Source organism: Scylla paramamosain, chromosome 26 (genome assembly GCF_035594125.1).
Source record: "Scylla paramamosain isolate STU-SP2022 chromosome 26, ASM3559412v1, whole genome shotgun sequence".
Taxonomy (NCBI): domain Eukaryota; kingdom Metazoa; phylum Arthropoda; class Malacostraca; order Decapoda; family Portunidae; genus Scylla; species Scylla paramamosain.
The window spans coordinates 3,925,001-3,940,000 of NC_087176.1; the positions used below are offsets into that span (position 1 = coordinate 3,925,001).

Below are 15,000 nucleotides of genomic sequence, written 5' to 3' on the forward strand. Positions count from 1 at the left end.
ACACACACACGGTTACAAAATCACACACATACAGATTCCCGACATTTCCCTGCGAGAATTTGCAAATGTCAACAGTAAATATTTTCCTTCCCTCTCCCTTTAAGATGTTGAAACACCTGACAGCACGAGAGAGAGAGAGAGAGAGAGAGAGAGAGAGAGAGAGAGAGAGAGAGAGAGAGAGAGAGAGAGAGAGAGAGAGTCAGACTGCATACGTGGCATACTTTAATAATAATATTTTTATTATCAGTGCGTCCTCTCTCTCTCTCTCTCTCTCTCTCTCTCTCTCTCTCTCTCTCTCTCTCTCTCTCTCTCTCTTTCTCATATCTTCAAGGAGTGCTCTGACGTAAATATGTTTCCGATGAGGAGGAGGAGGAGGAGGAGGAGGAGGAGGAGGAGGAGGAGGAGGATGACGACGACGACGACGAAAAAGATGAAGAAAAGAAGTAGAAGAAGAAGGAGGAGGTGGAGGAGGGGGAGGAGGAGGAGGAGGAGGAGGAGGAGGAGGAGGAGGAGGAGGAGGAAAAACGGTAACTAGCTATTGATTAATTTTGCTACAATGAGTCACTGTTAAAAGCTAGTCAGGTGTTCTCTCTCTCTCTCTCTCTCTCTCTCTCTCTCTCTCTCTCTCTCTCTCTCTCTGGATCAATGAATACTGCTTTTCCCCCAAACATTAACTGGATCTCCCTTGCATCAATACGCTACATCAATACTTAACAAAACACCTGGTGAGTTTGTACACCTTTAGACTTTGATTAGCAGGTGTGTCTGTCTATTTACCTGTTCATAATTACTGTTGTGCTTTATCTGTCTATCCGTCTATGTATCTATGGCGCGGTAAGTATTCTCAAGGGTTCTCAAGCACTCTTAATATACTCTACTGGATGTTATTAAGGGTTTGTAAGGGTGTTTCTATGGTTCTAGTGACAATTTTCAAGGGTCTATGATTCTGGTAATGGTTATGAGGCTGTAGTGGAAGTTACTGGGGTTTTCAAGGGTGTTTCTGCGATTCTAGTGTTATTCAACAGACTGTAGTGGAAGTTACTGAGGTTTTCAAGGGTGTTTCTGCGATGCTAGTGATATTCAACAGACTGTAGTGGAAGTTACTGAGGTTTTCAAGGATGTTTCTGCGATTCTTGTGGTAGTTAACAGGTTGTAGTGGAAGTTACTGAGGTTTTCAAGGATGTTTCTGCGATTCTAGTGATATTCAACAGACTGCAGTGGTGTTTATATGACCTTGGTGATAGTAAAGAGTTAATAAGTATTTACATGGGTGTTTGTGGTTCTGTTATTAGTGCACAGGCTCTAGTAGAAGTTAATGGCTGTTTTCAGGGATGTTTATGATCCTAATGATATGTAGGAGCCTCTGGTAGAAGTTCCTAGCGGTTTCTATAGTTCTAGTGATAGATAAGAAGTTCTAGTGACAGTTTTTAAGTTAGTTTACGATTCCAATGATTAAACACGAATTTGCATCACCAGTGAGAGAAAACACTACAAGAACCAGACTAGTACTCGTGTGGCCTTTGAAAACCGTCCCGCTACGAGATAATCTTAGGAATACGAGGCTGGCAATATCTAAGACTTCCTCAAGGGTGTGATGCCTGGAGTGTTCCTTGGGGCAGCAGTCTTCACCAGAACAGCTGGGAACATGAGGGGAAGTGTAAACAAAGCACGTGGATTGATATTTTGATTTCTGTGGTTCTCAAATTTTTCAACTCTTCGCGACCTAAACCAAAGAAAATGTACAGTGGTGTTCTTAGAGGTGTTTGTAAGAGGGATACTAGTCAAGTGCAACAATAGGAACGAAAAAAAATAAATAAATAAACAAACAAATAAATAAAGGCCCATTGAGGTGCCAGTCCATAAATAAAAGCCAAAAGCAGCGTCTAAAATTGAAGTTTAAGCATCTTGAGAGTGTAAACTTGATTTTCAAAAGGAATTAAACATGTTCTCCACTTTTATCTTAACAAAGGCCACGGTGAGGGAGAGAAGGCCCAGACCTGGCGTTGTGAGAATGATAATAGCAAATTCGACTGAGAAAATAATATACATCCTTTTTCTGTATCCTTGCTAACCATAAAAGTTTGGCTCGTATTTTGAAACGCTTCGCTCTCCCACCAAGACGATTTTCAAAGGTCGAAGAGATAATCAGCCGAGTTCTCAAGAGTGTTTTCCTGTCAGTGATGTAGAAATCTTGTTAATATGTCACTAGAACCATAAAAACATCATTGAAGACGCTCTACTCTCCCACCACAACGATTTTCAAAGGTCATAGAGATGATTAGAAGGGTTCTCAAGGGTGTTTCTCCTGCCAATAACGTAGAAATCTTGTTAATGTGTCACTACAACCATAAACCACTTTTAAAAACACTTGGAACTTTCACCACAATATTTTCAAAGGCCAGAGAGATGATAAGCCGAGTTGTCAAGATTCTTTCTCTTGTCAGTAACGTAGAAATCTTGTTAATATGTCATTACAACCATAAAACCAATCTTAAAAACGCTTATTTTCGATATTTTCAAAGCTCACAGAGATGATAGATAAGCCGAGTTGTCAAGAGTGTTTCTCCTGTCAGTAACGTAGAAATCTTGTTAATCTCTCAGTAAAACCATGAAAAAACATCCTTAAGACCTGTGTCACTTCAACTAGAGCCTTTGAAATGTAGTGGAGGTGAGGCGCAGAAGTAGTTCAAAGTATGATCCTTCATTTCACGACCCATAGTTAGAGAACCACCATTTTGATTATTGTGCTCAGGCGTGAAACAATACAGCAAAATCGAGACATTAGGCTTATGAGCATCCGTTATCCCTTCCGCTGGTGTTTACGTAATTGGAGTAAAAGTGACGAGCTGGTCTGGGGATTTGACTCCCATCTAGTGGCGGTTTTGTGAACGAAACGGAATCACCGCCCTCTATCAGTGAGTTTCCGAACCCTGATCGCTGTACAGTGCGCTGATGTGAAGACCACGCCCCTGCCGCATGACTGAGGCACTCACGACGCTCTTTCCACTTCTCTAAATCCTTAATAATCGAGGTATTTTCCATCACATGAACTATTTGTCTTGTCCTAAGTTGATTATCAAATACAAATACAGGAACAATAGCAACAAATATTATCTACCCTTCAAAACACTCGAGGAACTAAACAATATGAATTATTTACGTACTGTATCTACTTACTGATAGGAGAACAGTAACATTAATATATCCACCCTTTAGAAAAACCCGACGAATCAACATAAATCATTCACGTACTGTACCTACTAATACGATAACAATAACACAATATACATCTACACTTCAAAAAACTCGAGGAACTAAACACGAATTATTTACCCATTATGACTGTCAACACGCGCCAATGGAGACCTCGCGCTTGTTGACAGTCATATGAATGCGCTTAGGTAAATAATTTGTTGCTTGTTTTTATTTTATTTTTTATTTTATTTATTTATTTTTTTGTGGCGGGTCAATACTGTGCTGTCATGACTATCTTCGTATTGGTATCTTTGAGAACTTTTGAGACCTGACGGCTAAGTGGTACGATGGTTGAAATGATGTTAAATTTAAAGGTGTATAAATAAACAGTTACATGGCTAAATAAACAAATAAGCAAACAAACGCAGTAACAAATAAAAAAAAAATATTGAAAAATGAAAGAGGGAGAAAAAAGAGGGAAGGAAGAATGGCAATATTATAAATGTGCCAATGTACCTATCAACAACAACAACAACAACAACAACAACAACAACAACAACAACAACTACTACTACTACTACTACTACTACTAATAATAAGTATCTATCTATCTATCTATCTATCTATCTATCTATCTCTATCTATATATTCGTTCATCTACTATCTACTGTATGTATTTGTTGCATTTCTACAATATACATCTTAGTTTGTATATGTATGTATGTATGTATGTATGTATGTATGTAAGTCCAACAATGCACATTAATTCATATTGATAAATCTCCTTCCTTCTTTCCCCCTCACGCAGTTTGAACACACACACACACACACACACACACACACACACACACACACACACATTTCCTCCCTTTTGTCTCCGTGTACGTCAATTGCCGTGTAAGTATATCAGCTCACATGTACGTACGTCAAAGTGGACGAAAAGAATGTTATTGTTGCGATGCACACGAACAAAGAGTACTCACACACACACACACACACACACACACACACACACACACACACACACACACACACGCGTGCATCAATACTCCTCGGGGTAGGGAGACAAAGAGGGGAAAAATGATGGTGAGAAAAGAAGAAGAAAAAAATGAAGAAGAAGAAGAAGAACAAGAAGAAGAAGAAGAAGAAGAAGAAGAACAACAACAACAACAACAACAACAATCAAACAAGACATAACAATAGAAGTATCAAAACAAAATATGGGAAAGAAAGGAAGTTAACACGAAGAGGAAAGAGGAAGAGGAAAGAGGATGAGGAATGAGGAAGAGGAGAATGAGGAAGAGGAGGAGAAAAATAAATAAAGGAAACATTGAAGAATCAGAGCCGAAAACCACAAGTGAAATATAATACAAATAAAAAAAATAAAAAAAAGGAAACAAAGAAAAGAAAAAAAAGAAAAGCAGATAAACAAAAGGGAAACGAAGAACAAGGAAGGAACAAAAGAATACCAACACAATATTCAAACCACATTATCACTATTTATCTCTCCTTCATTCGTTCTCCTTCCTTCTCTCCTTCATTCTCTCCTTCTCTCCTTCTCTCCTTCAACACCTTTCCTCCCCAAGCAACCGCAAACCCCAACACTCACCAACATACACACGCACACACACACACACACACACGACATCTGTTATACACCCCTACACCCCCCACCCCCCACCACTCACACTACCCACTCTATACCAGAAACACACCAACAAACACACAAACACACGCACACATGTTTTAATTCCCTCCTCCCCCATCACCTAAACGCTTCCATTGTCACCCCCCCCCCCAATGCACAAGCTCCCCACCCCCTCGCCCCCTCCGCCTCCCCCCACCCACCACCGGACCACAGACCTAACGCACGTGTCTCTCGTTCCCATATATGGTCATGTGGTGCCGGTTTCACTAGCCAATCATAGCCCTCCTTGCTGCTACGTCATCATTCCTGCCAGCCAATAGGAGAGCCCCGCCGCCACCAGAGGCTGCGGGGTTGCCAAATGTTTTATGCACTTTGGTAAATTTGAGTCTTTTTGGATTTTTTTTTTTGAGGGGGTGGATGGAGGGAAGGGTGCGTGCGTGCGTGCGTGCGTTCGTGTGTGTGTGTGTGTGTGTGTGTGTGTGTGTGTGTGTGTGTGTGTGTGTGTGTGTGTGTGTGTGTGTGTGTGTGTGTGTTATTTTTATTTTATTTTTGAGGGGATTTATTTTTGTGGGATTTTGTTTTAAAGAGAGAGAGAGAGAGAGAGAGAGAGAGAGAGAGAGAGAGAGAGAGAGAGAGAGAGAGAGATTTACTTTGTATTTTGTTATTTTTCGTGGCTTTTAAGTGATAATTCATTATTGAGAGAGAGAGAGAGAGAGAGAGAGAGAGAGAGAGAGAGAGAGAGAGAGAGAGAGAGAGAGAGAGAGAGAGAGGGTTTGCCTCCCTAGAAGAATAAATTTCCTTCTTTATAGTGTTCAGAAAGTACACACACACACACACACACACACACACACACACACACACACACACACACACACACACACACACACACACACACACACACGTACAGAGGTGATCAATAGCCCCCTACCCCCGTCGGTTAAGGGCACGCCGCCCCCTAGTTCTTTCCCTTTAAGGTGAAAATAAATTAAGTGACGTCACACACACACACACACACCACACACACACACACACACACACACACACACACACACACACACACACACACACAGTAATTTATTCATTTATTTTTTTTACAAAGAATCACGTATGGTGCAAGTGTACATTTTCCATACATACATTCATACGAACATATATACGTCCATACATACACAGACATACACGCATATGCATAAATTTGCATACATAACTGCATGGGTGAGTGAGTGAGAGAGAGAGAGAGAGAGAGAGAGAGAGAGAGAGAGAGAGAGAGAGAGAGAGAGAGAGAGAGAGAGAGAGAGAGAGAGAGGAGCAGACGGTATGGAGAACTGTGTTTAAAATTTTCAGAAGGTTGATAGGTGCAAATAGGCAGATGTGTCTGATACAGGGACTGCCACGTGTAGGCCTGATGGCTTCTTGCAGCTTCCTTTATTTCCCTCATGTTCAAATCTCAACAAACTGCAGTGGAAGTTAGTGGGACTTTGAGAGGCGCTTTCACGTTTTAATAGATAGTTTGGTAAGGATTCCGCACCGGGAATAGCAATACCACCAATGATCTGAATGATTGTGTTTGTTTGACAGAAGTCTTGATGGAAGTGTTAATAAGTGTTAATAAATCTTTCTTTACAGAGACTCGTGGAAATGGCTGGTTTTGAGGATTCTTCATGATTCTTAGCGATAGTTTAACAAGGATTCTGCGTCAGTAATAAGAAGGGATCATGATAGCATAATTTCCTGTGTGGCCTTTGGGAACATACTGAGGAGAGAACAACGGGAATAAGGGCATGACTCACTCCTCAACCTTTTACTTAGTTATGTAACACTCGAGGCACTGTAAAAATTCACTGCTTTCATGAATCCACAAAGAGAAAAAATGTAAGGGTGGTAACATCGAAATAACAAAGAAAGGAAGGAATGAAAAAAGGAAAACAATAAGTCAAGTTTTGTTTATTTATTTATTTATTCGTGTGTGTCATTAGCGTTGCCATCTGAAGGTTAGGTTAAGTTTGTTAGATGAAGTGATTAGGAGAAAAATAGCCCCTTGTAAGATTACTTTTGTTTTCTATAAGATACAGAAAAGAGACACAAAGATACACAAAAGCTGAAGGTGATTATTGGGGGAAAAAAATGCTCAACAATGAAAGGGTTAAAAGCTTTGTTCTCCCACCTGGGCTATTTTCAAAGGGCACGTGAATGATTACTAGGCTTCTCAAAGATTATTATTATTTTTTTTTTTTTGATGCTACAACAATTTTTTTTTCAAACTATTACTAGGATTAAATAAAAGTCATGAGATTTCCATTATTCCACTACAATAATTTCCTTTTCTACACAGTCCGTTGGCATTATTCAAGAACTAAATCCTTCCTGTCTCTTTTTTCACACCTAACAAGACCTGCAGCCCCTTAGAGGTTGTAGACTGAGTACACGACAGTAAACTAGAGGGATAATACACCACACTGACAGGAAAGGCATAGAAGAAAGGTGTAATCTGTAAACTATAAAGGACTAGAACATCCACACATGCACACACGCACCTCAAACTCATGACCACCACCACCACCACCCTAGTACATCCCTTTCAATTCTCCAAAACTCAAACCCACATCACCACCAGTCATTACCACAACTGCCTGACATTTTTGCTATTGCTTCCCTGCATTACGGTGAACTACACAGCACACAAGACACAAATACTGACAACACAAGACGAAGAAGAAAGGAGAAATCTGTATATATGAAGTCTAAGGGCGAACCATTATTGTTTAGAAAAGGGAAGTTATCAATTCTTGTTATGTTGTGGTATGTTGATGGTGGTGGTGGTGGTGGTGGTGGTAGGGGGTAGTGGTGATGGTGTTGGTGACGCTCATTATCCCACTAAGTGTATTATGAAAGCATTACATTCCACATGGTGACTACAATGATGTTCGGGAGCTCTCTCTCTCTCTCTCTCTCTCTCTCTCTCTCTCTCTCTCTCTCTCTCTCTCTCTCTCACATACACACACATACATACCTGAGAGAGAGAGAGAGAGAGAGAGAGAGAGAGAGAGAGAGAGAGAGAGAGAGAGAGAGAGAGAGAGAGAGAGAGAGAGAGAGAGCTGTGACTTTAACAACCCGGCCTATTCATTCATTTGGTGACGCATTCCTCTCTCTCTCTCTCTCTCTCTCTCTCTCTCTCTCTCTCTCTCTCTCTCACACACACACACACACACACACACACACACACACACACACACACACACACACACACACACACACACACACACACAGAGAGAGAGAGAGAGAGAGAGAGAGAGAGAGAGAGAGAGAGAGAGAGAGAGAGAGAGAGAGAGAGAGAGAGAGAGAGAGAGAGAGAGAGAGAGAGAGAGAAATCGAAAGTGGTGAGAGATTATAAAAGGGATGAAAGTGCAAGGGTGAGAGAGAGAGAGAGAGAGAGAGAGAGAGAGAGAGAGAGAGAGAGAGAGAGAGAGAGAGAGAGAGAGAGAGAGAGAGAATAGACATACACAAATATACACAAGCACGGTCAGGCAGACAGGAGGAGAGAACACACACACACACACACACACACACACACACACACACACACACACACACACACACACACACACACCATTCTACTACATCCCTTTAAATCCTTCAAAACCCGACACTATTTCACCACCACTGTCATCACCACCACCATCACCACCACCATTCTTCATTCATCACTGCTCTCCATATCTCCCTCTTCAGTTCTCTCCTCCTCCTCCTCCTCCTCCTCCTCCTCCTCCTCCTCCTCCTCCTCCTCCTCGTCTTTCTTCTTATTCTTCTTCATTCATCATTATCTGTATTTTCCATCCTGTTCTTCTTCCTTTTCGTCTCCTATTTAATTATCACCTCCCCATATCTTTCTCTTCCAGTCTTCTCCTCCTCCTCCTCCTCCTCTTCCTCATTCTTCTTCATTTATCACTTTCTCTTTCTTCTTGTCTTTCATTTCTTATTCTCTCACTTATTCATTTATCAGGTACAGTCTCTAATTCTCCTTTTCTTTCGTCTCCTATTCAGTAATTTATTCGTCTTTCCTTCTCCTCCTCCTCTTCTTTCATCCCTTATTCTGTTATTTATTCATCATGTGTCATTTCTTATTCTCCTCCCCCTCCTCCTCCTTCGCTCTTCCTGTGTTGAAACTTTCCCAAAATTCTTTTCTCCTTCTTCTCTTTCTACGCCTCCTTTCCCCTACGTATCTCTTCTTCTCTCCCTCCTCCTCTTCTTCCTCCTCGTGTTGAAATTTTCCGAAAAGCCTTTCCTTTCCTCTTTCTCCTTCTTCTACATCTTCTTTTCCCTATGTATCTCTTCTTCTCTCCCTCCTCCTCCTCTTGATCCTTTATCCTCTTCTTGGCTTCGTAATATCACATCCTTCCACACCCCGCCTCTTTTCCTCCTCCTCCTCCTCCTCCTCCTCACACACACACACACACACACACACACACACACTGCATCTTTCTCCTCCCATCTTCCTCTCACTCCTTACCTCCCTTTTTATTTCAAACACACACCCTCTTCTTATTTCTCCTCCTCCTCCTTCTCCTGTTTCTCCTCTTCCTCCTCCATCTCCTCCTATGAGTAACCAAACAGCCAATTAAGGCAGTAAAATCCGTTACTGTTTGAAATTCCTTTAAAATCTCTTGTTATATATTGTAATCCTCTTGTTTCTTCTTCGATCCTTTATGAATATCCTTCTATGTGTACGTCTAGTTGATGCAGCGCGGTGTAATGGAATCAAATCTCTCTTGTACTGTGGGATCCCTTTGAAAACCCTTGTTATGTATTGTAAGTCTCTCTAATTCACTGCTGAACAAGTTTTCTGTTACCTATATATATATATTTTTTTTTTCGGACACTATTTTTGCATCAGGCTCTCGTAAATATTTCTGACGAGTAATAAGACAAAATTAACCTGCTTTTCCTCCTGCAATCCTCCCTCCTCCTTGCAATCAGTTTTCACAGCGCCAGGAAGGACAAGGAAGGACGATCATGGCAACAAAAGGGTTAAATATTCTTTGATCCTTTGCATAAACTTCCGCAGTAACGTTATATAGTCAAACTTCAGGCTATTATTGTGTGAAACTCTTGGAATCCCTGTGAAATCCCTTTTTAAACGTTGTAATCCTCTTTCTCCCTCTTCGATCCTTTGTAAAACACTTAATCCTATAGCTCGTGTAGCGTACTGCATCGAAATCAAATCTGGGACTCTATTACCGTTTGGAATTCTTTTTAAAATGTTATAATCCCCTTTCCTCTCACTTCGATCGCTTATAAACACCGTTCTTCTATCGTTACTACAGCGCAATGTAAATAAATCAAACTTAATGCTCTGAAGTTACTTGAAATCCCTTGAAATCCTTATGAAATCCCTTTTAAAATGTTATAATCCCATTTAGTCATTCTTCAATCCCTTGTATCCATACTTCCATAGTTTATGAAGCGTAATATAGGTTAACTTTCAGGCTCTGTCACTATTTAAAACCCTTTTGAAACACCCTGTAATACGTTGCAATACTCTTTAAACCCTTCTTCGATCCCTTTTATAAACCCTTTCCCTATACTTGGCCTACCTTAAAAACCAATGAAATCAAACCAGAGGCTGTTACAACTTCAAATCCCTTTAAAAATACTATAACCCTTTTCCTTCGTCTCAGATCCCACTACGTACCTCCCTGATCTCCTTGGCGGCGCCCTTGTACTGCTGCAGGTCACTGATGACTGCGTGTGAGCCCCGGAGCACCGCCGCCACATCCTCGTACAGATGGCGCTCTTGTGCACTCGGCTCTGCGTCTGTAACAGGGGGTGAGGCTTGTGTTATATATATTTGCGAGAAAGAAAACGGTGTATTGAGAGTATTTGTGCGAAGAAAATGATGTTAAGAGTCTGTTTGAGTGAAGTAAAGAATATTACAAGTATTTGGGTGAAAGAAAACGGCTGTGAAGACTCTGCTTGTGTGAAGAAAAGGATGTTATGAGGATGTTTGGGTGAAGGAAAGGATAAGTGGGTGAAAGAAAACGGTATACGGTATACGTATTGAGGATGTTTGAGTGAAGAAAAGGATGTTGAGAGGCTGTCTGGATGAAAGGAAGGGTGATGCAAGTGTTTGGGTGAAGGAAAGGCTGTTTGGGTGTCTCGGCGTCTGTGGCAGGGTGAAATACGGTGTTATGAGAAGGTTTAGGTGAAAGGAAAGACGTTAAAAGGGTGTTTGAGTGAAGTAAAGGGTGTCTGAGGGTGTTATAAGAATGTTTAAGTGTTATAAGTGTTAGGGCGACGAAAAGGGTTCTCAGATAGTATTGGGATGGAACAAAGGGTGCTACTGTGTTGTTAGGGTAATTTCAGGGTGTTTTTAGGCTCGCGAGGGTGCTGTTAGAATGCCGTTGGGTTGTTAGTGTGACAAGGGTGATGAAATGTGAGTGTCTTAGGTGATCTGAGGTGTTAGTGAGATAATCAGGGTGTTAAGAGTGATGTCAGAGAGAGAGAGAGAGAGAGAGAGAGAGAGAGAGAGAGAGAGAGAGAGAGAGAGAGAGAGAGAGAGAGAGAGAGAGAGTGTGTGTGTGTGTGTGTGTGTGTGTGTGTGTGTGTGTGTGCATTAACAGTATACGCGTGTCATTATCAAGTAACACAGACACAGGTGGAAGTTAGAGGTAAACACACACACACACACACACACACACACACACACACACACACTCTCTCTCTCTCTCTCTCTCTCTCTCTCTCTCTCTCTCTCTCTCTCTCTCTCTGATGTTCTTGTATGTAGTAGTGGTGCTAGTGGTGATGGTTGTGATAGTAGTAGTAGTAGTAGTAGTAGTAGTAGTAGTAGTAGTAGTAGTAGTAGTAGTAGTAGAAGAAGACGAAGAGGAGGAGGAGGAGGAGAGGAAAAAAAAAAGAGAAGAAAAACAAGAACACAACCACCACCACTACCAACAACAACAACAACAACAACAACAACAACAACAACAAACACCAACACCAACAACATAAAAGGCCAGTGAAGACTAAGAGGAGAGGAATGAGTGAGTGGCGGTACAGTTCAACAGGTCACCAGTACTTACTCTCAAAGTCAAGGAAAACATCGTACTTCTGGTGAGAGCAACAGCTGTTCCCCGCGTCGTCCCTTGCGAGCAGCCTCAACAAGTTACCCATTCTACATCACCTGCAACACAACAACACACAGCAACACTTATTATGAGGTTCTGTTTGTTAGTTTTAATACGAGTCATTTTTATAGATTCTTTTATATAAATTTTACACCATCTGCAACACAACGCAACACAACAACGCTTATTTATGGGTTTCCTGTTTTCTTACGTCACATGAAACACAAAGTAATAGTTATTTATGATTTCTCTTTATGTTAGTTTCAATATAAAACACTACCTTCAATTCCTTTCATCCCATTGCCTTCAACTCAACGCAACACAACACTTATTTGAAGCTCTGTATATCCCTGTATCATATAACATACACGAACACTTATTTGAAACTTACTTTTATCTTCAACGCAACACAACAATGACTTCAGATTGACTTCACTGCGACATCATCTCCAGTTCAACACAACAACATCCATTTCAGATATACGACACAACATCTTTTTCAGATTTTACGTATTCCAGCATTACTATCAGCGTCGCTAATGATAAAATAAGAGATTCTCAAGAGTAGTCACAAAGCTAGTTTGGGGACCCAGAGAGAGAGACTGAGCTGGTAAGGGCGTGGAGACGAGGAGTAAGTGGGAAGGGGGATGCCGGGGGTGGATCTAGAAGGAAGGGGAAATGAAGAGATTTATAGATGCAGTAAAAGAAGACATATGCTTGCAATGGGTGTGGCTGAGGAAGGCGCAGAAGGCCGAGCGTGATGGAGAAAGCTTATTGATGTTGCGAAAGAAGAAGTCACGGTATATATATATAAAAAAAAAAAAAGGTTTATTTAAGAATCTTTTTCCACTAATTTGTTTTCATTTTCCTTCAGTCACAAGTTCTCTTTGGTAACTGAAGAATAAGCAGATCAAGAGACACAAATAGGTGTATGAATAGAACAGACTCAGTAATCAGCTGCTAGTGCCAAGGTATTAGAAAGCTTTTAAAAGATCTTACGAGTTTATGGCTGGGGGGAGGGGGGGAAGATGGTAGGTGGAAATAGGTAGGGAGGTTCTATATAGGGACTCCTTCGTGTACGTCTGATGGCTTCTTGCAGGTTTCCTTATAATTATGTTTTTTTTTTATGATAGGTAGAAATAGATTTGTTTTAAAGGAAGGCTGCAACGTTACTGTTTATTGCAGTTTTCCTTATTTTACTTGTTTATGATAGAGAGATATAGAAAGGCTGCCACGTGTAGGACTGATAATTTCCTGCATCTTTCCTGATTTACTTACGGTGTTGTGATGGAGAAACTATATAAAAAAAGTGATATATACTGCATATCTAAGACTGTACTGTTGTCAAAGTCGCTGAGTCACGGAGACTGGCCACGTGTAGGGCTGGTGGTTTACAATGAAAGCTTTCCTGATTCAGTTATATTCTTATCATCGAGAGGAAAACACAAAACAGAAATGAATACGAAAGATAACTGTATTTCCGACCAAGGATGGATGGAGGTTGTCAGTGTTGCGTCACGCTGAGCCACGGAAACTGCCACGTGTAGGCATGATAACTTGTAGAAGCTTGATTTATTTACTTGTGTTCCTGTATTGGGGACTGTCACCTCATTGGCTCTCATATATATACAATGAATAAACAAATAAATAAATAGATAAATAAAACATAGAGATTATTAAGGGAAATGATAACTTCTCACAGCTTACTTACGTCCTACTTTGGGGGACTGTCGAGGTCAATGGGCCAAATATATACAATAAAATAAATAAATAAATAAATAAATAAATAAATAAATAGATTGTTAAGGGAAATGAATGGGGCTTTTTTACTTATAATTTGTGTTGCCCTTCCCTGGTACCCTCCTACACACAAAGAATAAATACAAAAAAGAAAAAAGAAAAAGAAAATTATCAAGTAAGAACACACAATACAGAAGTGAAGAGAGAAAATTGCAGGATTCAAGTCCACACGTTGCCAGGGTTCAGTGTGCAATGCTGAGTCAGGGAGGCAAATCAACATCAATACTCCTTCCTGGAAACTTTTATGGGTGAACGAGTGTGCTGGGCGTCACGCTGCCTCGTCAATGGTATTCGAACCGCCTCACTGCTTTCGCCAAACGTTCCTAAGCTTGTCAATAGATGGCGGTCTTACAAGGGGTCCCCATTCAGACACACTTTGCTGAGACTCCCACTGTTTCCAAGACTGTTTTTCTTGTTAATAATGTGGAAAACTTGTTAATATTTCACTAGAACCATAAAAAAAAAAATCACCGGCTTTTTTCGTTAGCCAGGTTCCCAAGACTATTTCTCCTGTTAATCTTGTAGAAATTGTGTTAATCTTTCACTAGAACCACACACAAAAAAAAAAAAAAATCCTTACAAACGCGTGCCACTTCACCACAGCTATTTTCAAAGGCCGTGGAAAATAATAAGCCGTTTTCTAAAGAGTGTCTGCCCTGCTAATATTGTAGAAATCTTGCTAATCTTCCACTACAACCACTGAAAACTCCCTTAAAAACCCGTGTAACTTCAACTGGAGCTTTTTCAATGCAATGAATGCGGTGCTCGACTGTTTCATTTGGTGAGTATTTACAGCTAAACCTTTTTCTTTCTTTTTTTTTTTCTCTCTCATAATCACCAACTTTTTAGGCTTCGTGCATCGTTTCAGAATAAATGATAGGAGTAGATTTTGACCTTTCTTCCTTCATTTAACTTTTCTTTCCTATCTCTCTCTCTCTCTCTCTCTCTCTCTCTCTCTCTCTCTCTCTCTCTCTCTCTCTCTCCTTTTCTTACGATTAATGTCTTCGGAAGCGCAAGTTACGACACATCAAATTCTTCACAAATTAAAAGCATTTCTTAACATTTCAACTTTTTCTCATTCATTTAATCTTTCTTTTTCTTTCCTGCTGTACGTACGTCTTTCTTCTTCCCCTGTCTTCCTTTTCTTCCGAAGCGTAAGTCGTAACACATTAAAATACTTCACAAATCCTACTTTTCCTCTTTCCTTTTGTTTTTCCTTCCTTTCTTATTGCTCAT

At 40.6% G+C, this 15,000-nt stretch overlaps 1 protein-coding gene across 1 annotated transcript in view; it reads right to left on the reverse strand.

The window, feature by feature from the left end:
• Positions 1–15,000, reverse strand: part of LOC135113620 (CYFIP-related Rac1 interactor B-like) — a 43,247-nt gene that overhangs the window by 17,626 nt on the left and 10,621 nt on the right. The window contains exons 2-3 of the mRNA XM_064028996.1: positions 11,920–12,020; positions 10,533–10,654 (exon numbers count right to left, since the gene is read on the reverse strand). Coding sequence (XP_063885066.1) covers positions 10,533–10,654; positions 11,920–12,010 — 213 coding nt within the window. The 5' untranslated portion in view covers positions 12,011–12,020. The remainder of the gene's footprint in view (positions 1–10,532; positions 10,655–11,919; positions 12,021–15,000) is intronic.